This window comes from Carcharhinus amblyrhynchos, chromosome 9, assembly GCF_965287045.1.
Source record: "Carcharhinus amblyrhynchos chromosome 9, sCarAmb.v2.hapA, whole genome shotgun sequence".
Taxonomy (NCBI): Eukaryota; Metazoa; Chordata; class Chondrichthyes; order Carcharhiniformes; family Carcharhinidae; genus Carcharhinus; species Carcharhinus amblyrhynchos.
Genome location: NC_137332.1, coordinates 45334818 through 45359700, shown reverse-complemented (window position 1 = coordinate 45359700; position 24883 = coordinate 45334818). Strand labels below are relative to the sequence as shown.

General features: G+C 39.6%; 1 protein-coding gene across 1 annotated transcript in view; it reads right to left on the bottom strand.

The window, feature by feature from the left end:
- The window catches only part of dab1a (DAB adaptor protein 1a), a 229285-nt gene that overhangs the window by 78698 nt on the left and 125704 nt on the right, over window positions 1-24883 (bottom strand). Inside the window, exons 7-11 of the mRNA XM_080196471.1 lie at window positions 18528-18659; window positions 17793-17912; window positions 15444-15482; window positions 6401-6460; window positions 2418-2463 (exon numbers count right to left, since the gene is read on the bottom strand). Of these exons, the coding sequence (XP_080052597.1) occupies window positions 2418-2463; window positions 6401-6460; window positions 15444-15482; window positions 17793-17912; window positions 18528-18659 (397 nt within the window). The remainder of the gene's footprint in view (window positions 1-2417; window positions 2464-6400; window positions 6461-15443; window positions 15483-17792; window positions 17913-18527; window positions 18660-24883) is intronic.

Genomic DNA, 24883 nt, shown 5'->3' with positions numbered 1-24883 from the left:
CAATCTAATGATTTGCTCTATATGACTGGATTGCTGCAGCACCATACCTAGTTGTTGATCCTCTTGAACAGGTCATTAGATACTTACTTGATGCACTAATGTGCCATGGACAGCAAGATCAGTCCCTGCACTTCCTGCTCTCTCTCCCCCTCCTTAATGGAGCCTTGAAGCCTGGATGAATGAGTCCCATGTCAAGTGGCCTCTTGCCTTATGCAAGGCCTTCTTCCATCCAAAGGACCCCACAACGCATTTTAATTCCATTCCTTCTGAACAAATGCACAGGGCATATTGGCACCCTGGCTGCAAGTTGTTACAGTGCTGACTGCTGTCCTTCCACTCCAGCCTTTGGCTTCTGGTACAAGTACTGCTCCACCTCTCTGGCATGCCATGCTGGTTTTCTCAATGACTGCCGCACGGAGAGAGCCAGCATTGCTCTCCCGTTTACTTGATGCCTCTTTCAACACGGCAAGAGTCATTCATAAAATACAAAATGCACTGTAAAACTGCAGGCAATTGGCCAGTTAAGGGCCTTAATTACATTCCTACCCCATCAGTGGGCAAAATCCAAACTCTATATCAGCAACTATTGATCGAATGCAGAAACAACATGAAGACTTGCAATCCAATATCTTCTGTGCTGATTTTATGGCCTCCACTTCATTATAAATCCACACCTGCGCCACTGCACCACCCCCCACCCCCGCCCCCCCCACTACTCCAACATCTTTTGAACATGTTCAAAATGGTCCCATAAAATTCCAGCCTTTACTTCAGTACTATTCAGTTAATTCAGTTCATTGTTTTCTTGTTTTTAAGCCACAACATTGATGTAATGATGGGCATTTTTTCCATGGACTACAAGCATCAATTATATGAAAGTTTTAAACTACATAGATAGGTATTACAGGATCACAGAGAACACATCTCACGAAATGACATGTGCCATGTGCCCCATGTGATATTTGCAGCAAATGCAATGAGAAGGAAGAACATATAGAATGGGATACTTGGAGCTGATGAGCAACAACAGAGGAAAATTAAAAGCTCAATAGTCATAGATTAAAGCAACGAAGTGCCTGTGAGTGCATGCATATGGGTGTGTGACAGAGAGAGGATGGGGAGGGGAATTGGAGGTTAGAGTTAACAGAAAGACAGTTTATTAAATAAATAATTTCTTGCACTGTGCTCATGAATGAAGCTAGAAGACTTCAGATACTGGAGTAGTAATTGTATAGAAAGAAGTTATACTCTGTAGAATATTGTTGAAAGTATGAGAATTTTGCAACCATGTGGAAACCAATAATGTCAAAGATGATGTATTGAGTATTTAATTTAGCAATGATAGAACATAATTGTTATACTTTCTTAAGTTATTTTTCTCCATTCTCAATTTCCTTGCAATCCACGATGATACATTCATTCATTGACTGCTCATTACTTATCACCAATATCATAATTTCACAGATGGTAATTATAGTTGTGATGACAACACAACCCTATCATTTACACCAATGTAACCATAGAGAGAAAGTAGATGAACAAGGTTGTACTAATTATTCAACAATAACAGTGAACCAATTTACCTGCAATGAATGACAGGTACTTGACTAATAATTGCACTCCTATATGCATTTCTATACCCTTTTTAAAAATCCTTTCATGGGATGTGGGCGTCACCATCAAGGCTAACATTTGTTGCCCGTTCAAAATTCCCTTTGAACTGATCATTTCACAGGGCATTTAAGAGTTAACCATATTGCTCTGAGTTTGGAGTCACTGGATAAGGATGGCGATTTCCTTCTCTAAAGGACATTAATGAGCCAGATGGATTTTTTTGTAACAATCAATAATAGTTTTGTGTCACGATGAAACTATCTTTATATCTCAGATTTTGTTAATTGAATTCAAACTTCACCAGCTGCTGTGGTCCCCAGAGCATTACTTGGGCCTCTGGATTACTAGTCCAGTGACATTACCACCACAACACCACCATCTCTGTCTAATATGTTACGTCATCGTACAGGAAAAAAACCCACAGTTCTCAATCACATTAGATAAATGCTTCTGGTCATTTTAATTGCTACTTCAGCTATTCAAATTAAAACTATCCAAACAACTGATTAGATTCTTGTTGCCAGGGCATAATGCTGAAAGATATTGATGAATACGCAAGGGTACGCATAGCAGATTAGATCTTCACATATTGAGGAAATTGATGCCAAGGGCAAATCATTAAGCATTACAACCAGAGGTTAGATAAAGACATATGTGAAAGTAGCTCAGTGAGGTGACACATCTAACTTAAAAAACAGACTTGAAGATTCAGCATATTTTAACATAAACTTAATTAATAATATTAAAAAATCAGTGATACAAAGCACAGGATAGAAAGATCCAGATTTGACTCACTGGTTGGCTTTTTGGCACATCATAAACACCTTCCTTCTGCTGACTTGTGGGAACCTGTGTGTACAATTAGAAAACACATTTTCGAGTGAACAATCTTATACTGTCACAACACTCTTATGGAACCATGTAATTTTTGATAGTTTCAAAGAAAAACAGTTGATTCCATAAAGGCTTCAACATTATCAAAAGGTAATGGTGTAGCCAGACATGTCATTCCTGGAATAAAATGCTACATCCGCCACGTAGCCTCAGGGGTAATCATACCATTGCTATAGCATTCTCAAGGACTCTAATAATCTAATCTGCAGCATGTACTGTAGACACAATTCACTGGTTCATAACAAAACGTTACAATTTTACAGATTATTTAGAAATGATCAAAAAGGAGGAACATTACATGGGACTAGATTTTATGCCCTGTTTTACACCTGGAGAAAATTGTATGACCACCTCTAGTCTTTAGGTGAGAAATAATGGAACAATATAGGGGAAAAAGTATGCAGTTATCACTCAAAGATTTTTGCTTAGTATAATACTTTGATTCTAATAAGCATTTTGAATTATCAGGTGTTAAAAGAATAGGATATAAACAGCCACTTATTTTAAACTCTAACCAGGTGACCTGCAGCATTGCTCCTCTGAAATGTTTATATGAGGAAAGCATGGGATAATTTTCTGGCTAATACTTCTTCACTCGCAGTAGATTCTTTACTCAGGTTTAAGTCCAACCGATTTATTTGATAGTAAACTCACAAGCTTTCGGGTTTTGTCCCTTCATTGGAATTAAACCTGGTGTTGTCAGACTTCTTACTGCGTTTACCCAGTCCAACGCCGGCATTTCCACATCAGGAAAACAACAGCACCTGATATCCACCTCATGGACGGCATTTGTGGTAGAACCTGCTTTTCATGTCTCTTCAGCCATCAGCAAAAGTGAACTACATGAAACTCTTTCATCCCCAAAGGATTTGTTGCACGTTTACTCTCTTAAATAAATGGAAGGATACCTATGACTGACAATCTCTTATAAATATATTCTATAAAATTCCACCTTGCATAGATCTCACCTACCCAAAAGTTACTCTGAAACTTCAATCTGCCATTAGGAACAGACATGCCAGGCAGCTACAGTAATAGGGCACATTGTTAATAAATTATGAAGATGGAAGCACGATTCTGCCTTAGTTGTAGTTTAGAAAGGTATCCTGAGAGAGTTATGACAGTAGTGATTTTACTTTGATAGTTATTTTCACAACTCAAGCACAAAATAATGGCAAATATTTACCACAGTGGAGATGTTTGAAACATGAGTAATATCCTGCTCATCATTTCTTTAAGTATCATAAGTAAATCATTACTGTTATTGCTGGTGACATTCAGTGTTAAATGGTTAATATGTCACAGACTGTCTATTTTAAATTATCATGTGCATTGGAAGGCTTAAATTATTTATATATAATATACATATATGGGTTCAGTTTAAATATCCAGTTTGGCCTCAGCTGGAATATTGCATTCAGTTTAGGAAATTGCTGATAGGATGTGAAAACATTGGAGAGAGTGCAGAAAGGATTCACAGAATGCTTCCAGGGTCAGGAACTTCAGCAATGAAGATAGACTGGAAAAGTTGAGATTACCTTCCTCATGTAACATGGGATTCGAGCACATAGATCATACGAAGGTTATAAAACAGAGACCTTTTATCCCACTGACATGAAAACTTTATAAACATGAATGGAAAACATTAACTTAGAGAAATAGACTGTTTATAATGAATATTCATGACCAATGCGCCTGATCCACCAGTTGGATAGCAGAGTTCAGCTGTTGGCACTCCTACTGCTAACTTTCTGTGAGCACAAGAATAAGATTACCTTGCTTCCTAGAACCAACGGGAATCTTTTTCTCTTTGGGACTTCTTGAACTCATGCATGCTTTCCACTCAGTCTGACAAGATCTCCAACCAGCTGCAGGCCTGGTCCAGTTCCACTTCCTGATTCTCTAGTCACTGTCAGAAGCTTTGAGTTGTCTGATTGATGGCCTTAGCTCTTACCAGGGTTGCAACTCGCAAGTCCTGAGCTCCTGCTCCTTGCTGCTCTCACTGGTCATTTGTTTTCCTTGTACTCCCAATCTCTCCAGCCTCAAACACTCTGCAGGCTCCCTTCTGTATGTCATTTCTTCCCAGGCTCTCAATCTCTCCAGGCTCCAGAGCTCACTGAGCTCCCACAATCTCCAGATCCCTGCAGTCTCCCACTTTCTCCACACTCATATTCGTTCTGGGTCCCCCGTTTGCCAGACTCCCATTCTCTTATAACTTCTTATCCTTCTGAGTTCTTGTACTGTGGGCTCACACTCTACCCAGGCTTGGGTTCCCTCAGGCTTCCCTTATTTTCCATGCTCCTGTTCTCTCCAGTTCCCCGTGTTTTCTGCGCTGCTGCTCTCTGAGGGTCAGTTTGCATAGAGCTCTCCACACTCCTGCTCTCTTTGACCTTTGCATTGTCTGGCTCTTCCAGGCACCTGCTCTCTCCTCCAGCCTTCCACTCACTTGAGCCCCATGCTAGTTTTAGACTACCCAAAGACCCTGCGCACTGCATAGAGGTGCCCAAAAGAGCCAATGAGGTCCCCCTCTTCAAAACTCTCCGTCATGATTACCACTTGCTGGTGAAAGCCTTGTCACAAGAGAAGACTGAGAGGAAATTAGATAGAGGTATTCAAAGTCAGGAGGAATCATTACAGGACAGATAGGAAGAAACTGTTCTCACTTGTGAAACGATCGAGGAAAAGAGGGCACAGGTTTAGACTATTTGGAAAAAGAAGCAAAAGCAACATAAGAAAAAAACTTTCTCATGCATTGTCTGGAATGTACTATTTGAGAGTGTAGCAGAGATTTAGCTGAGAAATTCAAAAGGAAATTAGCCTGAAAAGAAAGAATGTGCAACAGGTGAATTATTCACTCAGAGAGCTGCTGCAGATATGATGGGTCAAATGGACTGCACTGTGCCAATTCTGCAGTGTAACAGTTCTGTGATAAACAGCTTAAAGGAAAGTGGACGATGAGCAGTGAAAGCTATTAAATAAGCAACTTGAAATTCCCTACTGTTACACAGGACAGATTTCTCTGATCTTAACCATGATGGGTGTTGAGAGAGTACAGTTCCTTGAAGAGGTTGTACTGGGTTTACCAACAGACTACATAATGCCTGCTTAGTAATCCTGGAGAATGAATGATGCATTGGAAAATGATATCACCAATTACAGCACATAGAAAACAATTTTAACATTTCAACAGGCATGACATTTACAGCAAATTCATCTAGTATGAACCATGCTTAGGGTTATTCAGACCATCAAGAATTTAACATGGAAATTAAATTGGTGACACTATAAGAGAGAGTGTCCCACTTAGCAACTGTTGCTAATGCATTTACAAAGTCACAGCATCAAACCAGATTGAATTATTTTCTTGTTTCCTGGACAACTGCAACATGAAATTGATGTCAGCAGTTATTTTTAAGGTTATAGATGATAACTTCTTTAATTCTGTCTGTTGGTGTTCTTCACTGTGGATATCTTATGAAGCATCATCAACTCTGAACCAGTGATACCTTACTGTAACACTAACAATCTCATAAGAAACCTTTTGATATGCTGCAATAAGATATTATTTATTATTTCTCTGAAACATTGATTAGTTTTCCTTACAATTATCATGGCCATTAACTGTCAGTCAATTTTTAACTATTAATGATTAGGTCAAAAATCATTTTTATATCAAATGAATATTGATATCTATGGTGACAATATCTTAAATAGGGTAATGCCATTTCTATGTTGTTCCTTTCAAGACAATAATTAAGTGAGGCTAAAAAACTACAAATTGTTTTCATTCTGCAGCTAGATTTGAATTACTGAGCATGAGTCCTTACGAGTGAAAGTGTCCACCATATTAGTCAGGAAAATCTCTGAAATAGATTTAATTAAAATTTTGTACCTGGTAAATGCTCTCCTCTGTTTCACGGATTGGTTCATGTCCAGCCTCAAATACAATGTACTGTTACATTGACAGCACAAATGGAAAGCAGAAAAGGCAAAACAGTAGGAAAGTACATAATAAATTTAAGAAGCAGAAACAAAGAAAAATCAAAAGCAAGAATAAGAGCAGCAATTTCATAATATTTTATAGCATAGGGAGATACCACACAGAGCTCCGTGTACGTTAGAAGCACAGAATCAGACTGCCTACCTTGCTAATAATCCATTAGTGCTAGATTGCTGTTATTAAGTACACTCTGAATAGGACATTAAATGTCAAAAGCAGGGCTCAGTGATTTGAAGTTATTAATCATCTGTATTTCAATCAAGAGAGAATTACATATTGGGTGCTTGAAATTTCTTCAGTAGTACCATACCATCATCATTTATAAATCTTAAGGGGTTAATCCAACTGTGCAATCTCTCATTGACTTTCAATAGCAAAGTCAAACAGTTCAGACAGGATCCCTTTAGGCAATCTACAAACACAAATATCGCCACCCTTGTGTATGAAGTCTACATTTTAACTATTTAACATGAAAATAAATGATGTAAATGGGATTTTTTTGTACATTCGAGGGACATGGGTGTTACTGGCTAAGAGAGCATTTATTATCCATCTCCACTTGCCCTTAAGAAGGTGGGGGTGAACTGTCTTCTTGAACTGCTGCAGTCCGTATGGTTTAGATACACAACAATTCTGCTAGGTAGTCAGCTGTAGGATTTTGACCCAGCAACAGTAAAGGAACAGCAATATATTTCAAAGTCAGAATGGTGTGTCGCCTGGAGTGGAACTTGTGGGTGGCAATGTTCCCATGTGCCTTTCTCTTCTAGTGTTGGAGACTGTAGGTTTATAAGATGCTGTCCAAGAAGCCTTGGCAAGTTGCTGCGGTGCAACTTGTAGATGGTTTACATGGCAAACCCATGCTTTGATGGCCTAGGGAGTGAATCTTTCAGATAATGGATGGGATGCCAATAAATTTGTTGCCTGAATAGTGTTAGGTTTACGTTGGAACTGCACTCTCCTAGACAAGTGGAGAGTATTCCATCACACTCCTGACTTGTGCCATGTAGATGGTGGAAATCAAGGCTTTGGAGAGTCAGGTGAGTTGCTTGCTGCAGAATACCTTTCTTCAAAATTGTTCTTGTAGCTGCTTATTTATGTGGACAGCTTTGGGGCATCAGGAGGTAAATTACTAACCTAACCTCTGACTCCTTTAATAGCTAAAGTATTTATATGGCTGGTTCAGTTGAGTTTAAGCCTTGATCTTTGCACTGATGTACTGGGCTTTGCTATCATTGAGGATGAGGATCTTCATGGATCAACTCCTCTTTCCATTAGCTCTTTAACTATCCATCACTTTTCATGACTGGATGTGGCAAGACTGCAGAACTTTGATCCAACATGTTGGTTGTCAGAATAGTTAGCAATATGTACATGTAGGAATATTGTTATTATTACACATTATTACAAACTGGAAATTATTCTTGAAATTGACCTTTATGTTTCAGGACTTTTTTTTTCAAGACAATTTTATCCTTTCCTGAAAGCTTCAATTCCTTGCTGGAGTGCAACTTCATTGTTCACAGTTATACAGTGGTAACTAGTAAACTGACCCCTATGCATGTATGAACTTGGACAATGATTGCTGCGTAGATATTTTACCAGAGGAGCATTATCCTGTCCTTACTGTCAGTTATGAGTGTGCAGTTCCAGCAGGGTTGTGAAAAAGCAATCTGGAAATTTGCCTAATCCTGGCATTCCAAAGCTGACTTTAATCATTCCATTGACGCCTGGCAGAAAACAGGTAACGTGTAAGAGTTTGGGGTGATAACTGGCACCAATCCCAGTCCATAAGGTTCAGCAATACACTGAGTAAACTCTTTTTGTAAATACTATTAGGAGCTATTTTTATGCTAGTCCATTTTCCTTGATTGTCAAATAAGTCATTATATTCATGAGCAGCACCATGAGTACACTGAAAAACCATTATGGATCAGTCTGACTATAATGCTAGATGATTCTTTCTCCAGCTGGGCATATGAATTTAATACTGTCATATGCACTTATCTGATTAATCCAAGTTTAGATTCATTACCTTCCAAGTTTGGTTATGCCCTAATCTTGAAAATTAGCATTCAAAGAAGAGTTCTTAACATATCTGTGACAGAAATTAAATTCAAAAAGTGTCTGAAGGTGACGTGTGGTCACCATTTGGAGTATTTCCATCTTAAAACTCAATCACAGGAAGAGATTATTTTTGATAGTAAATAAATATCACAAAATTGCCACATTCTCTCAGTATGTTGCATGCCTTAATACCAAAGTTCCAATTATTATAATACTTGTACACACTGTTCTGTGAGGTTGTTCTTTGAATGTTGTAAACGTCTATTAAAGAACAAAGGCAAGAGATGAAAAAAAATTGAGTAGATGAGATAACTAAATAGAAGGAAGTAATGGGAAATAAAATGAAAGAGCGTAGCTAGGTTGGATATAAAGTGAAAGAGGTGCAAATGAAAATGACTATACAGGAGAATACATGGAAAGCAATTAGAGAAGAAGATACAAGACATATTTTTTAAAAATATATAAAATTATTAAATATAAATAGCTAGAAATTTCTCAACTCACGCCATTTATTTCCTGGGAACATTAATTGTGGGTACATGGTTTATGACTGCAGGATACATAGAACTAGGGAGAACTTAGAGAAAACGATAAATTAGCAAGTAACTGTTACCAAGGGAACTTGATTTGGGCACAGAAGCGTTAGCTTGGTTCTGTTAATATTACTTAATTAACCCTGAACAGGAGTTTCTGTTTTGGGCTAGGATTAACTCACCTGACTTTTTCGTGATTGACTATTTAGTGACTAGTGAGCACACTCATTGGAAAATTAAACTTGGCGGGCAGGCTCTCCTAGCTGGAAGGACCAATAGAATTGAGCTAGAGCTGCAGCCTTTGAAGGACACCTCCATTTTCAGGCACTCCCACAGCAGTTTTAAAAGATCAGAATTAAAAATTGGCCAAAGCTACTGTGCTACCATGTCAGAGGGCTCTCTACAAGGTGGCCTGTGGCCAGGTATGTGGATGGGGGCTTCAGAGGCATCTAGGAGTGCCTGCCCCCTCGGAGACCTCTAGGGAATTGTCATGCTACCAATGCCACGGGAAGCCTGAAGGCCGACTGGAATTTTCCTGTTGGCCTTTGGTGAGTGGCTTTAATTGGTCTTTTATTACTGCAGTTAGCTGCCTGTTGCTTATTGCTCAGTCTCCCACCCAGACCTCTCGAAAATAGTCTGAGGATGGAGCTGGTGAATTGGCATATTGACTGACGGTGTGAAATTTCACATCCTTCTACCTCTATTCCCACCCGCATATCGTGATCAAATTCCTGCCCCTATGGATGATTGAGTTCCAGTCTCCTGCCAGGGGCTGAATATAAAACTAAGGTTGACATGTCTGCGCAGGCTGATGGGGTCCTAGAGTGTCATTAAACCTGGATCTCGTGTTCTTCAGTGATTCAACTTGATATTTAAGATTGCAGAGAACTGTCTGCAGAATTATTTGTACTAAGGAAATATGTGGCAATTTTGGCTAATTTTCTGTCTCAACTTTCACCACTGAAAACAGATTAACTTCTTCACATGACTTCAGGCTTTTTCCTTGTTTAGGAATATGGCTTAATGAATGGCTGGCCTGACCTGGGTTAATAGCCCGGCCTCATTTACATTTGAATTGGACTTTCTGACCAAAAGTGGCCTGGAATTAGTTGGGAAGTGGCTGCCTTTGGACATTTTATTACATTATAAACTCAGATGACTGCTCCCAGGGACCAGAATTTATGGTCTCTGGTGTATGGTAAATAAGCCAAAGGTTATTGGGTCCAAAAAGAATAGCAGGAGGGTAGAGACAGGGAAATCTGAGAGAGGGGCAAAACTCTAGTCATAACGGCCTGAATTCCATTCCTGGCCTTGAGCACAAAAAGCTAGCCTGACTATCAATTGCCATAACTGAGGGAATGCTGCAATGTCAGAACTGCTGTCTTTCAGATGAGACAGTGAACTGCAGTCCCATCTGCCTGCTCATGTTTTTGTAAGCCATGGCAGTATTTTGAAGAGGAGCAGGCAAGTTATTATCCCTGATGTCCTTCCCAATATTTATCCTTCAATCAACATCACAAAAATGTTGATTATCTGGTCATTATCATATTGTGGGATCTTGCCATGCGCAACTTGGCTGTTGCATTTTCCCACATTACAACAGTGATTACACTTCAATAGTACTTCATTGGTTGCAAGTGTTTTGAGACCTCCAGTGGTTCTGAAAAGCGCTAAAGCTTTATTGTTTTGTGGGACCAGTGTCAGTTCTCCTGGCCCAGAAGGAAACTTTATTTTTGAACAAGTTACCATTCTGCTTCTCCTCTGGCCTCATATCCACTTTTTGACATCTTTTGCTTGGTAGGGAAACCACCATTGCTCCTTTGATCATGCCTCAGGTTAACACTGCAGTTGGGTCCCAGTGACATGATTAACACATTTAAGGAGGCTGGGCCCTGCTGGCTTCGGGCAACCGTTCATAATATCTGTGATTTAAAACTGCAGGCAAATGGATTGGGGTAGTTAGCTATGCATCCCACTCCATTTTAAACTGTTTCTTTGCCTGGTGGCATGGAGTTAAATTCATCTCATGTGTTGCTGAATTTAAAAGGAGGAAATTAGAGAATGTGTTATTGTTTTGGGAAGTCTTTTAAATATTTTTAATATTTACTTTATTCAACTTCACCACCACCTCTCTTGAATCCTCCACTGTTGCTCAAATATCAGATTGTGCTTATCTGACATCCAGTACTAGATAGCAGAAATTTCCCTCAGAAAGTTTCCAAGAACATCGTTGCATCAATGGTAAGGCTGCCTATTTTCATCTGTCATATTGCCTGACTATGGCCAGGATTTTGTGCTCTCATTAAGATTGGGTGTGAATCACAATGGGGGTGTAAAATCCTATCAGACGACTAAATTATGCTTCATGCTGACGTAAAGGTGTGACGTAATTGTCCACACTTTCCGTCAGTGACATAATGGGATTTCTGGTATTTAATGCTGGAACCCCATAATAATAAATTCTGATCTAAATATCAGGCCTCTAAGCCTAATAATCCACCACAGTTAGATTATCTATTCACACTGACATGAATGCACTCTGACGTGAATTAAGACCAGTCTCCCACAGCGTGCACCTGCCGGGCAGAGGTGGAGGGTCTTGCCTAGGCAGTACCCCCAGCACTTTCCTGGCATATCTGCCTTCGCTACTTGACATTCAATGGCATTACTATTGCTGAAACCCTCACTATCAACATCCTGAGGTTACTACTGAGCGGAACCTAAACTGGACTAAATGCTGAGGCTGTCAGAGTCGGTCAAAGGCTATAAATCCTGTGATGAGTAAGTCACCTCCTAAGTCCCCAGGGCTTGGCCACCATCTACAAGGCACAAGTCAGGAATGTAATAGCTCTCCACTTGCCTGGATGAGTGCATCTCCATCAAAACTCAAGAAGCTTGACACCATCCAGGACAGAGCAGCCTATTTGATTGCAACCCCTTCCACAAACATTCAATCTCTTCACCATAGATGAAGAGTGGCAGCAGTGTGTGTACTATCTACAAAATGCACTGCAGCAACTTACCAAGCTTCATTTGGCAGCACTTTTTATGGCCACTACCATCTAAAAGGACAAGAGCAGCAGATACCAAGGAACGCCACCACCTGGAAGGTCTCTTTGAAGTGTCTCAACATCTTGACTTGGAAATATATTGCCATTCCTTCACTGTCGCTGTTGTCAAAATCCTGAAATTCCCTCCCTGACAGCACTCTGTGGATGTACCATTATCTCAGAGATTGCAGCAGTTCAAGAAGACAACTTGTTCTGAAGGGCAACAAGGGATGGGCAATAAATCCAACATCCCATAAAATGAATATAAATAAATAACTGAATGGTTTGCTAGGCATTGGTGTCCCAATTCAGAAGGCAATTAACAGTCAATCACCTTGCTGTGGGTCGATTACTCATGGGGCACACTTGGTAAAGGCAGCAGATTTCCTTCCTTGAAGTACATTGGTGAACCAGAAGGATTTTTTTTACCATAATCCAGTCGTTTCATGATTGCTATTGATCTTTTTTTAATTCCAAATTTATTAAGAAATTGAATTTGAGTTCTTTCAGCTGCCCTGGTCAGACTGGAGTTCAGGGCACAAGTTGGGAAGTAGAAGAGGGACCTTAAAATAGCAAGGGAAGGTGGGGCTGGAGTGTCTGCTGCCTTCCCGCTATCAAGCCATTTTGCCAGCCCACTTATCCAGAGGCCAGTTGAGGCAGTTAAGTGACTATTTTAAGTCCTGGTTCTGCCGCTACTGGAATTTTACCACTGGCAGATGGGCATTTCTCTATGTGGGGAGACTTCAAGGTGCCCATGTAGCAGGCTTGGAGCAGGAGAGAGGCTCCTTTTCTGGAACTCTTTGTCTCACAGAAGGGTCCCATGTTGGCAATGGCCAACCCTGCAAGTGCCTCTCCCCATCCTGCTCCCCTTTGCCACCCTGTTTGGGAGGGTGGCATCATCCATTGCTCCCTCTTCTGTCACCGAACTGGCCACCTCAATAGTTTCACTGAGACTACTGAAACACCAGCTGTCCAACTGGCAGGAAGCTTCTGGGGCAAGCAGCTGCCCTTAATGGGGCTTGCATCTTCAAAGCAACCAATTAGTTGCCTGACACCTATAAAATGCAGCTCCAGTCTTGCAGTTAGGAGTCTCCCCTAGCTTTTGGGTGTATCATTAGGAAGTGCGCCGTGGCCATAAAAATCTGACCACTAGCATTAACATTATGTGAGCACTCCCTATTACAAATGTATTATAGCCTTTCTATTAGTTTTATAAAACTTTCTTTTAGTTCTACATCCAAGCCTTTCTTGTTTATAGGAATGCAGCACCCAAAAGAATATAAGATATTAGCTTAAAATGTTTCAGAACACACTATTGTAATCTAAAGCATGGTTATTGTTATTTGACTCTCATAACAACTGGGTCATTTCTCTCAGATGGTCATCAACACAATCTCTCATCTGACATGCTGTACAAGATGGACAACAATGAATTATATCAGAATGTCCTTCCCCTTTAAGATGGAATATCTCATGGTCACAGACTGAAAGCTAAAACTAACCGGCAAAGCAGAGTGGGTTTGAATGTGAGTTAACCATAATCCTCCAGATGGGATTCAACTGTCTGAATCGAATTGCTGGACTTGCCCAGTGTGTTTTACAAAAGAAAATCACTAATACCACATTTCAAGGTCTGACACATATTTGTCTTCTGGAGGATTACATTTCTTTTGTTGTTACTTCACTTGGGCTTTTGAAGGATTGCTGAAATACAGCTAGTGTTAGACTGACTGATGAAAGATAAGTCTTCTAATGCATTTGGAATGCATCCTGAGGAGGCTCATAAAGAGAACAATTTCAAAGCAGTTAGATGATGTAAGTGAAAGCTGGGTTGTGATTTCTAGGCATATTTTACAACTCATATGCAGGCTGATATTGCTGGCAAAGAGCTTCACGAATGACTGCACTGTCTGTAATTTCCCATCGATTGGAATCAATGAATGGATAATCACGGGCTGCGTACCTATGACTTCTCAGTATGTGCAGTCAGTGGGTGAGGATCCCTGTTGTCAGTGTATGAAAAATAATTCCTTTTGTATTGATCTAGGTTTAGTTTCTTTGAAAGATGATATAGTTAATCCAGATAGTGCTTAACTAAATTTAACTTAGCTGAAGAAACAACTTCAATTTATGTGTAACCATCATGAATGTGGGGCAAGCTTAATGGACCAGTCAGCCTTTTCCTGCTCACCATCTTCATTAGTAACACCTATAATATCCCCATGAGGTCCAAGAATGTTTATAGCCTTTCTTTCTCGCAAATGTGGCAGCCAATTAACACACAGCAAGATCCCAGAAACAACAATTAGTTTAATAAGCAGGACATTAGTTTTTGGAGGTACTTGTTGAACAAGAGAAATCTACAAGTACTGCCATGTGATTTTTGCATTCACCTGAAAGGGCAGACATGGTGGCTATATTTGATTATACTACTGTACTACATCCGCTTATGACTAATGACCACTTGGGTAAGTAACAGTTGTCAGAAAACATACAGCAAGATTCGATCCTTTGAAGAAAAGGAAACACAAGAGTAGAAGGAGGAAATACAAAAACAGAACATGAAAAAAAATGTAATGATGTACATTTATATATGAACTCAATGAGACAATAGGTGAATTTGATTTCACCAACATGATGGTAAAATGTTTTGCTTATACAATTAAGATTTTGTTGCAGAAAATTTTTATAAATAAATAAAACAATGGGTGCTGGTCCTTTTTTTATTCATTTGGGGATGTGGGCATTAGTGCCCATCCTTAATTGCCTTTAATCCTACCCATGTATTTTCAGAGAGCACTTAAGAGTCAACCACATTGCTGTGGGTCTGGAGTCACATGTAGGCCAGAGGAGGTAAGGACAGCAGATTTCCTTCCCTAAAGGACATTAGTGAACCAGGGGATGGGTTTTTACAACAATCAACTTTTAGTTTCAGATTTTTATTTAATTCAAATTTCACTATTTGATGTGGGGGAATTTGAACCTGGGTTCCCTGGGCACCTGCATTACCAGTCCAGCAACAATAACACTATGCCACTGCTTCCCCCAAATATGTGAAAGGTTGTGAATAAAACTTAGTCGACTGTATCCAGTTGTTGAAAATCAAATTGCAATGCTCTCACCTTTCCAAGACATTCAATGTATTAATCTAAATGTAAATGGATCTTAACTTTACAAAAGAAGTACATCAAATAAAATTTATTTCTTTATCGTTAAAGTGATAAGTAAACCTGTCTATTGTACTGCTTTTGTTTCTTGATATTGTTTTGTTAAGATTCCTAAAATTACCTGATATACAGGATCTTCCACATCTTCCTCCAAAATTGTCTGAATTAGAATGAGTCAGAAATGCAAAGGGAGAGAAAATCAGCAGAAGCATCAGACAAATGTAATTAGGGAAAGAGGCACATTACAGGATTTGCAAAGTAGAAGAATAACAAATATTTAAATATTATATTCAATTAAAGCCCATTCTTGTTTTTGTATTAGCAATTGGAATAATTAAAACTATCACTGATTTTCTTGATTGTTTCACTCTAATCTTTCTGTGCGGTCATTACAAATGAGTATTTGTATGTTAGTTAATTACACACCTCTAGGCCAAGTAATAAGGCCTAGAGAAGGTTAGTGTAAAGCACAGTTTCAATAACAAAACAAGAAGAAAAATCTCAACTATACTAGTAGACCAATTAATAATCCATCTTGTGGTCCTTGCAAACAAGGCTCCCTAATTAAGATCAATTTAATAATAATCTAAGAATGGTTATACACTGTAGAACATTGGGAACTAGGCTGAGACTATCAGAATACATAATGGGGCTCAGAGATGGAAAGCCTTGATTCCATCTTGTCAAACTAAGTCCAACTGTCGGCTGTTTAGTGAAATGAAGAGTACACATGCAATTAAAGGGCCTATTGAACAGCTAGCCTGGAGCTTACTTTTTCATAACAGCTAGAATCAATGAAGATGGGCATTGTTTATTACAGTTTTATACTTGCAGAGGGAACTTTACCGATGCGCAGGTGGCTGGAAGTATAGGGTGAGATTTTACAGCCTCACTCATCTCAAAACCCTAAAATCCTGTCTAAGGTCAATGGACCTTTTCAAGGTTTGCCCCATGTCTGCTCCATGTCTCATGGTGGGCAGTACGGGAAAATTCCAGCCATAATGTTCGGTAAGGCCCCAGCCCCTGGAGCTTCCCATCAGAGTGCAGATTGACATGGCAGCAGCACAGTTGAAGAATTAACTTGAGGAATTATAAAAACAAAATGTGGGCAAAACTGCTTTTCCAGACACTGAAAATTTGGGGGCATTGCTTTAGAAGTTGCACCAAAGGAAGACAGCCTCATATGGGGCTGAAAACCACTCTCCAGAAAACTGCTTGGAGTGAGATTAATGACCAAGTTAATGAGGTCACTTAAGTCCCTTGTACTTGACTGAAAGTAAAAACGTAGTTTACTGATGATGGGAGGAAGGCAAAGGCATGCTTTCACTCCTTAGCAGACATTTTTTTTGCCCATCAGGTACAGTGAAAAAGTTAATTGGGAACTCAGGTACCCTTTGGCAGACACCACAAGCATAAGATCAATGCTTTATCTGCAATCATTCTACCATTGTATTGTGTAGAACTTTTGAATTGTTGGTAGAGATTGTCACAAGAAGCAACTTCCCACATTCCTTTTGCTACCCAGGGGCTTCTCAGTGAAGACAGCAGCCATTTCTGCTCTGCTTGCAGGAGCCTAGATTACATGATGCAAGCCTAAAATTAAAGCAAAATACTGCAAATGCTGAAAACCTGAAATAAATCAGAAAGTTATGGAAAATCTCCACAGGTCTGGCAGCAACTGTGGAGAAAGAAACAGAATTAACATTTCAAGTTCAATGCAACTCTTCTTCAGAAGCGTCATATTCGACTCAAAACATTAACAATGTTCCTTTTGTTGAGCACAAAAATTAATTAAAACAAATTTGTCAAATCATTTTGAATCCTTTTTGGTTTGTTGGGCTCAGGAACAATTTTTGAAAAAAGTCTTGGAGGAGGTGAAAAGATGATAACTTCCTTACACTTAGAATATGATCCAAAGGGTGCTGTTGCTTAAACCTGTTCAGTGGAGATTATACATCTGCAACACAATTATTGTTCTTTATGTTGTAGATGCACTACTGAACTCATTCCTCATGTCTCATAAAAATCATTTAAGCGTACTCAGAAATTTAGCACTGCCTCAAAAATTGCATCACAAAAATTCATGGAGCACAGTTCACAATTGTGGTGCCACATTTCCTGGAAACCAACTTGCTCCTCCAAAAATGAGGAATGAAAGTACCAAAAACCTCCCTGCGGGCAACAAAACCCCTTTATTACTCTGACAGATAGAGAGCACAAAGTTGTAAATGATTAGGACAAACATAAATAAAAGGAATGTCTATAAACACCTTTCATATTGACACATACCAGAGTTACCTTTCTCTTTCAAAATACCATTAATAAAAGACTACTTTAAAAAACAGACAGTACTTGTGATAGTTTATTTTCTGTTATGCATAGCCTGCACCTCTATAAATGGTTAGTGAACAGAATGTTGTCAGTCCGGCTCTTCATCGTCAAGTTGCTGAAAGCCAAGGCATTTTTTTACCTGATAGACTGCTTGTTCACATTGTTTGTCCTTTTGGGCCATTTTCTCCTTTTCCTCTCGAAGTTTCAGTTCATAGATGAGTTGAAAGAGGTCTCGCAGGTCAAGAATTACAGGTTCAGCCTAACAGTCAAAATGAGAGTAAAGGTTGCACAATGTGTACAGTACAGGCTTACTGAGCACCAAAGGTTGATAAATGAACATGACCAGATCTACATCAATTAACAAATTATATATATAATGGTTGAGTAAAGTGAACAAACACATGTCATTAATTATTAAATGAAATGTTCCCATTATTGTTAGATGATTTTTAATCTGTAGTTACTCTACAATGGTTAGCACTGCTGCCCCACAGTGTCAGGGACCCAAGTTCAATTCCCGGCTTGGGGCTGAAAACCACTCTCCAGAAAACTCCCTGGAGTGAGATTAATGACCAAGTTAATGAGGTCACATAAGCCTCTTGTACTTGACTGTGCGGAGTCTGCATGTTCTCCCCATGTCTGTGTGGGTTTCCTCTGGGTGCTTCAGTTTCTCCCACAGTCTGAAAGATGTAAGTGCATTGGCCATGCCAAATTTTCCCTCAGTGTACCTGAACACTGTACCGGAATGTGGAGTTGGGGATTTTCACAGAAACTTAATTGCAGTGTTAATGTAAGCCTATTTGTGACACTGGTAAATAAAATTAAACTTATAAATATGATCGCTAAAAGACATGTTAAAACCATTTATACTCACTGCTTGGGATGTCTTTATTGCCACAAATCGATGATTTCCTTCTTTGCCACAAATATAACCAAAGGCTCTGTGGTCAGTGATATCCTTGGCAATGTATGATACTTCGTGAACTGCGTGGTGATGCTGCATAGCCTAAGAATGAGCATAGTAACTTTTATAGAAAGCAATCCATTATGTGAGGGAAAAGAAGTTTGGCCAGAATTGTACCACATGATCATCCTGAGTTATACACAGCATGCAGGTTACATGCTGGATCTATGTACTGTGTCACGTTAGCTAATCTCAGCTCGGCCAGTAGAAGGCCACTAATTGTTCTTTGCATTCCTGCTATACAGAGGGGAAAAATCCCACTCGATTGCTATTGACTGAATGCCGCAAGTAAGTATACAGATGATTTGCAAAGGGTGCCAGAGTATAAAAGTAGAGACATCTTGCTGCCGCAGTACATGGCATGAGTAAGACTGCACATGGACTGTATATGGTTTTGGTCTCCTTACTTAAAGATAGATTTATTTGCATTGGAGGCAGTTTGGAGAAATTTCACTAGGTTGATTCCTGGAATGAACCATAAAAACCTTACAGTGCAAAAAGAAACCATTCTTCCCATCAATTCATCACTGACTCTCAGAAGAGTAACCCACCCAGGCCCTCCCCTCCACCCTATCCCTGTAACAGTGCAGAAACACTTTTATTCATCCTGCTGTTGAGCATATGGCTTAATACTTCGGGCCTGTTGTCCCATTAAAATATTTTTAAGATCGTTTCCTTTCAATCACTAATTGATTATTAATTTTTGAAGAATAGTCACTTGGTTGATGCAGCAGGAGATTGCCAGTAGCTAAAATAAAACTGTACAAGCCAACACAGCTTGAATGAGAAGAAAAGTAGGGGCAACAAAAAAGGGCTATCTTCACTTCCAGTGTTGTGCACTATTCTTTTCCAACCATCAAAAAAAATTACTGAATACATTTAACATACCCTGTTAACTTATGCTAATTTCCCACTGGTAAATACCTGCTTCTTAGTTTCTAAGTGCAATTTTACTTCATTACTCAAGCCTTCCTGCAATATTTGCTTTCCAGTATATTATATCTTTTTTGTACTGCGGTTTTAATCAAGAAATTGGGTCACATTATCTCTGGTGTATTCAGCATTTCACAAGGGAATATCTCAGCCATAATATGCAGTCTATTTCTGGCAAGTGAGCAGACTCTATGTGGCAGAGAGGAACTTGTATAAGAGGAATGATGTGGATCTATATTTGGAAATGTGCTAATTTCACCAGCTCTGTCCTGGTTTTATTCTAGCAGTCCTCTACTTACATTATCATTGTGATTCATCTCACGCTTTCCATTTTACATTTAAAGCTTTTGGGATAAATGAAGTCAACCATGTTAGTGGTTTCATTTCTTCTGAATCCTTTAACTGCAGCATGGATTTAAACGGGGTTTACAAGTGAATTTACGGCAGTGAGTTAAAGTGACCACTCGATTCTCATATGAATAATGTCTATTTGGACAAAGCACTGGAGGATGATAAGATTTGAGGGTGGGTTGGGAGAGAGGGGGGATAAGAGGAATACTTTATACTGATAGTACTGCCTCAGTGCTATTCTTTTCCTTTAACAATCCTCCTACTCTGGAAGAAACCCTAGCCTAATGAACCAGCAGTCTTCTGCATGGGGAATAAATCAGCAAATGTTTCCTTTAAATCAATGTTCCAATTAACAGCATGCCCATTAACTGACATAGACTACATAGTGACCTTGCTCTACATTTTATCTTTGGAATTCAAATCCTACTAGAGTCCTCAATGCTGCAGGCAATGGATATTATTTTTTCTCAGCTCTTTTATTTTTTTCTAATTTTTGGTGATGTTCAAATATGTTTTTTTCAGCAATTATCCATTCTCTTCACCTGATAATTTAGTTCCATTTTAAAATTTTACCTGAATGATTTACAATATAATGCATGTTATCTGTTCCATGTCTCACAAGCCAGAGGCAATTACTCATAAAGTGCTTCTTTGAATTGACAGTGTAATCAAATTCTCTGCCAAATGACTGGCAGAGAAGTGATAGACTAACTGTGCAATAACCTTACTGCAAAATACGGAATGTTTTCTCTAAGGAGAAGTTAGATCTCGATGCAAATGATAGCATGTTTCTTTTTTTAAGCTGATAAATAGACAATGGCAGGAATTCACTGTATTGTCAATCCTACTGCTTGTAGCTGCCTCTTTGTCTTTACTTACTCCCACTTATTTCTATCTTAATTAAATACAAGTTCATCTCTAGTCTTAAAAAAGGCAGGAGATTTTTCATTGGTGACATCTAAACTTGCAGAAATCCCTAAAGCCTACAATAATGTCTTGAAAACTATACTGTATAATGACTGCTCTGTGTTTGAGCAGTATTCCACAGACACAGTCTCCCAGTCTTTTGAACCTTAAATCAATCCTTTCTGTGGCCCTAATATGTTTTGTGTTGACCTTAAACCTCTATGCTGATAGAGTTATATTGTCTTGCCATGGGGTGAGGGGGTTTCCATTATTTAACACATGAGAGGTGACATCCTTCAGCAAATTGAAACCGTTGGACTATTTTATCAATATTACAGTGTTCTTGATGTAGATAAATGTGAGAAATTCAGTGAAGGGTGTGGATAGACTGAATGCACAGTAGAAAAGATAGCTCTCAAAAATGGGGAGAAATGTAGTAAGGCACATTGCAGAGCATAGGGAGCTACTCAAAGTTACTGTGAAGATTTGGTGCTCATGTGACATGAGCCTCTAGATTGTGGAACCTGTTATATTCCCTGCAGTGCTGCAAAGCTCATTCTGCCATTTTACTAGTCACAAACAGCAGCACAGAAAAGGTTTCTGCCCAGATTAAATATCTGGCCCCTTCTGCACTATTTCTACAGGAACATTTGTACCATTGTGGATTCATCTTTGCATTGCCTATCTCCTAATAGGAAGGCAACTCTATTGGACAAATGAATTACACAGTATTGGTTTTCAACCTGCCAACATCCGTAAAAGAATACCTCATTAGATTTTGATTCTGGAAAACATGAAGCAATTTTTTTTCACTGTGGTCTTTGTTCTGTAAATCTTTCTTTTGTCTAACTCTCTTTTACCGTGCAAATGTAAAGGAGGCAACATTGCTACTGCCCTCCAGCATTTGAGTGTATGCAAATAAACTAACCCATTGATTTTACCCTATCCTGAGTTTGCTATGGAGTTATTATTAAAACATTGGATCACACCAAAACTCGAGGGTTAGTTCTAATGCCACTACTTATGATGAAGGGAGAAGAAAATCAAACGCCTTTCTGTTTACGGATAGATGGTGAGAGATAACTTCAGGGTTTAATCCCTTAATTCCTTTAACTTAATCCCAGTCATCCATAACACTGATCCATGACTCCAAAACCTATCCTCATTCAAAACTTCTAGTCTCAGGGCATACATCCTCAACACTGCACATGCACTGTGAGTGAGAGTAGTGATTGTGAATTAGGATTGACAGCTATGTATGTGTGTTCATGTGTGCACGTGTGATGCCAGATCTTGCAGGAGTGAAATTAGGAAATACTTCACGTAGAAGCTTGAAACTTTCAGTCACAAATGACGATGCAAAATAAATTATTCATTCTAAAACTGTACTTCATAGATTTTTCTTAAACAAAGGTATCAAGAGATGTGAGACAAAAGTGAGTTATTGGAGTTAGGTTGCAGATCAGCCATGATCCCATTGAAAGGTGGAACAGGTATTAAGTGGCCTATTCTTGTTCCTACATTTCCACCATTTAGAAGGCCAGCCAATTCCATACAGTGACCTCCAGAGCTCAACAACATCATGCGGTATCTGATGAAGGAGATTGTAGCTTTTATTGCAATATAGCAATATATGGGGGAGGGGCACTTTAGAACGGAGCTGAGGAGGAACTTCTTCACTCAAAGGGTGGTGAATCTCTGGAATTCTCTACCCATTGAAGTGGTGGAGGCTACCTTGTTGAATATATTTAAGTCACGGGTAGATAGATTTCTGATAGACAAGGGAACTAAGGGTTATGGGGAGAAAGCGGGAAAGTGGAACTGATCCACCGCAGGTCAGCCATGATCTTACTGAATGGCGGGGCAGGCTTGAAGGGCTAGATGGCCTACTCCTGCTCCTATTTCTTATGTTCTTAGCAACTTTCATCGAACTCTAAACAACTATGGGACGTCATGCAGTTTATATGAAACAACAAAGTATTTAAACGGAAGTCCAAACAACTTCTATTGTGCTATTGGAATCTTCTGGAGAACAGCAAAGTGTTGCAATGGAAACTCAGACAGTTGCAAACACGCTTAATGAAAAGAGGCTATAAAGCAAAGTTTGATACTGAACTATGTGAGGCAATATAAGGACAGATGACCAGAAGCTTCGCCAAAGGTTTATGAGTGTCAGAATCATACAATCATAGAATCATAGAACCCTACAGTGCAAAAAGAGGACATTTGGCCCATCAAGTCTGCTCCGACCACAATCCCACCCAGGCCCTATCCTCATATCCATACATATTTTACCCAATAATCCCTCTAACCTATGCATCTCAGGACACTAAGGGGCAATTTTATAATGGCCAGTCAACCCAACCTGCACATCTTTGGACTGTGGGAGGAAACCCACTCAGAGACGAGGAGAATGTGCAAACTCCACACGGGCAGTGACCCAAACTGGGAATCGAACCCAGGTCCCTGGAGCTGAGAAGCAGCAGTGCTAACCACTGTGCTACCGTACCTCCCAAAAAGAGGGAAAATAGGTTTACAGACTGGTAGGTTTAGGGAATGAATTCCAGAGTTAAGGGCCCAGGCAGCTACAACGACACCACCAGCAGCGGACCAATTAAACTCAAGGATGCTCAAGAGGGCAGCATTAAGGGAGGTGGATATCTTGGAAGTTGTCAGGCTGGAGGAGATTACAGAAAGGGGGAGAGAAAAATGCCATGAGGGGTTGTGAAGACAATGATGATAATTTTAAAATAGAGAATTTGCTTGACCTGAGGTCAATCTAGGTCGGCAAACACAGGGATGGCAGGTGAGTCACAGTGCGAGTTGGGCCTTGGCAGCAGAGTTTTGGATGACCTCATATTCACAGAGGGCAGAATGTGGGAGACTGGCCTGAAGTAAAATGGAATAGTGAAGTCTTGAGGGACTGAAGGTGTGGATAACGGTTTCAACAGCAGATGACCTACCAGAGGGTTGGGGGTCAGATGTTATGGAAATGGAAATAGAAAGTCTTAGCAATGACACAGACATGTGGTCAAAAACTAATTCTGGGGTCAAATATGGCATCAGTGTTGCGAACCATCACATTCAGCCTCAGACAGTTCTTAGAAAGAGGGGTGGAGCTGGATCTTACACATCACTCCAGTGGGTTTAAAATGGATGGGCATGAAAATTCCACTGGACATCATAGCAGTCAATCCTAGTCCTTCAAATGTCCCCCAGGATGGTGCTGCTGGACTGCAGAGCTGTCAGCCATCAGATGAAGATCCATCCCTGGCAAATCAATGTTTCTCACAATGTTAAATGGCTGCTGTTCAGAGCAGGGCGTGGGCGCACTCCCTCCCTGCCACCTCAACCTTTTAGCTGCGTGTGTGTGGATTTCATGGTGCCCTATTAAATCTAGCCCATGGAGTTTGTGGTTAGTGACTGGAATTTGTGGCAGGGACTAAAGTCATTGATTTTTGTTTTTCCGCTATTCAATTGGAAGAAATTTTTGCTCATCCAGTACTGAATGCCAAATAAACAGTCTTCCAATTTAGAAACAGAATTGTCACGAGGTGGTGCTGACTTAGAGTTGGGTGTCATGATAGTAAATGTGGATGTTAACAGTTTTTGGATTATGTCATTGAGGGACAGCCTATAATTTAAAAAAAATCCTTGGGAGATACCAGAGATAATGGCGTGGGAATAGGATAAGGAAAGTAAGAAGAGCCAGGCAAAGGCTATACCAGAAGCTGGAGACAGACAAGAGGAGCCAAGTGCAGGTTGTAGCAAAACCAGGAAGAAGACACCAAAGTCTAGAGTTTCAGATTGACATTAACTACTTTACAAGAAATAAGCTAATTGCCGGTTAATGCCAATTTGAAAATATCAAGCTCGTGAGTCACAAAGAGATATCTTGCTTCAATCTGGACTTTGTGAAAAAAGGTCAGCCTGTATTTGTTACAGCACAAAATCGTACATGTTCATTTCTGATGCATCAACTACATTTGAAAATGTAGCTGATATTTTTCTTCCCCCAGAGATCACAATTGCTGACCTTTCATAGTTTCACTCATCAGGAAAGCTACAGAAAATTG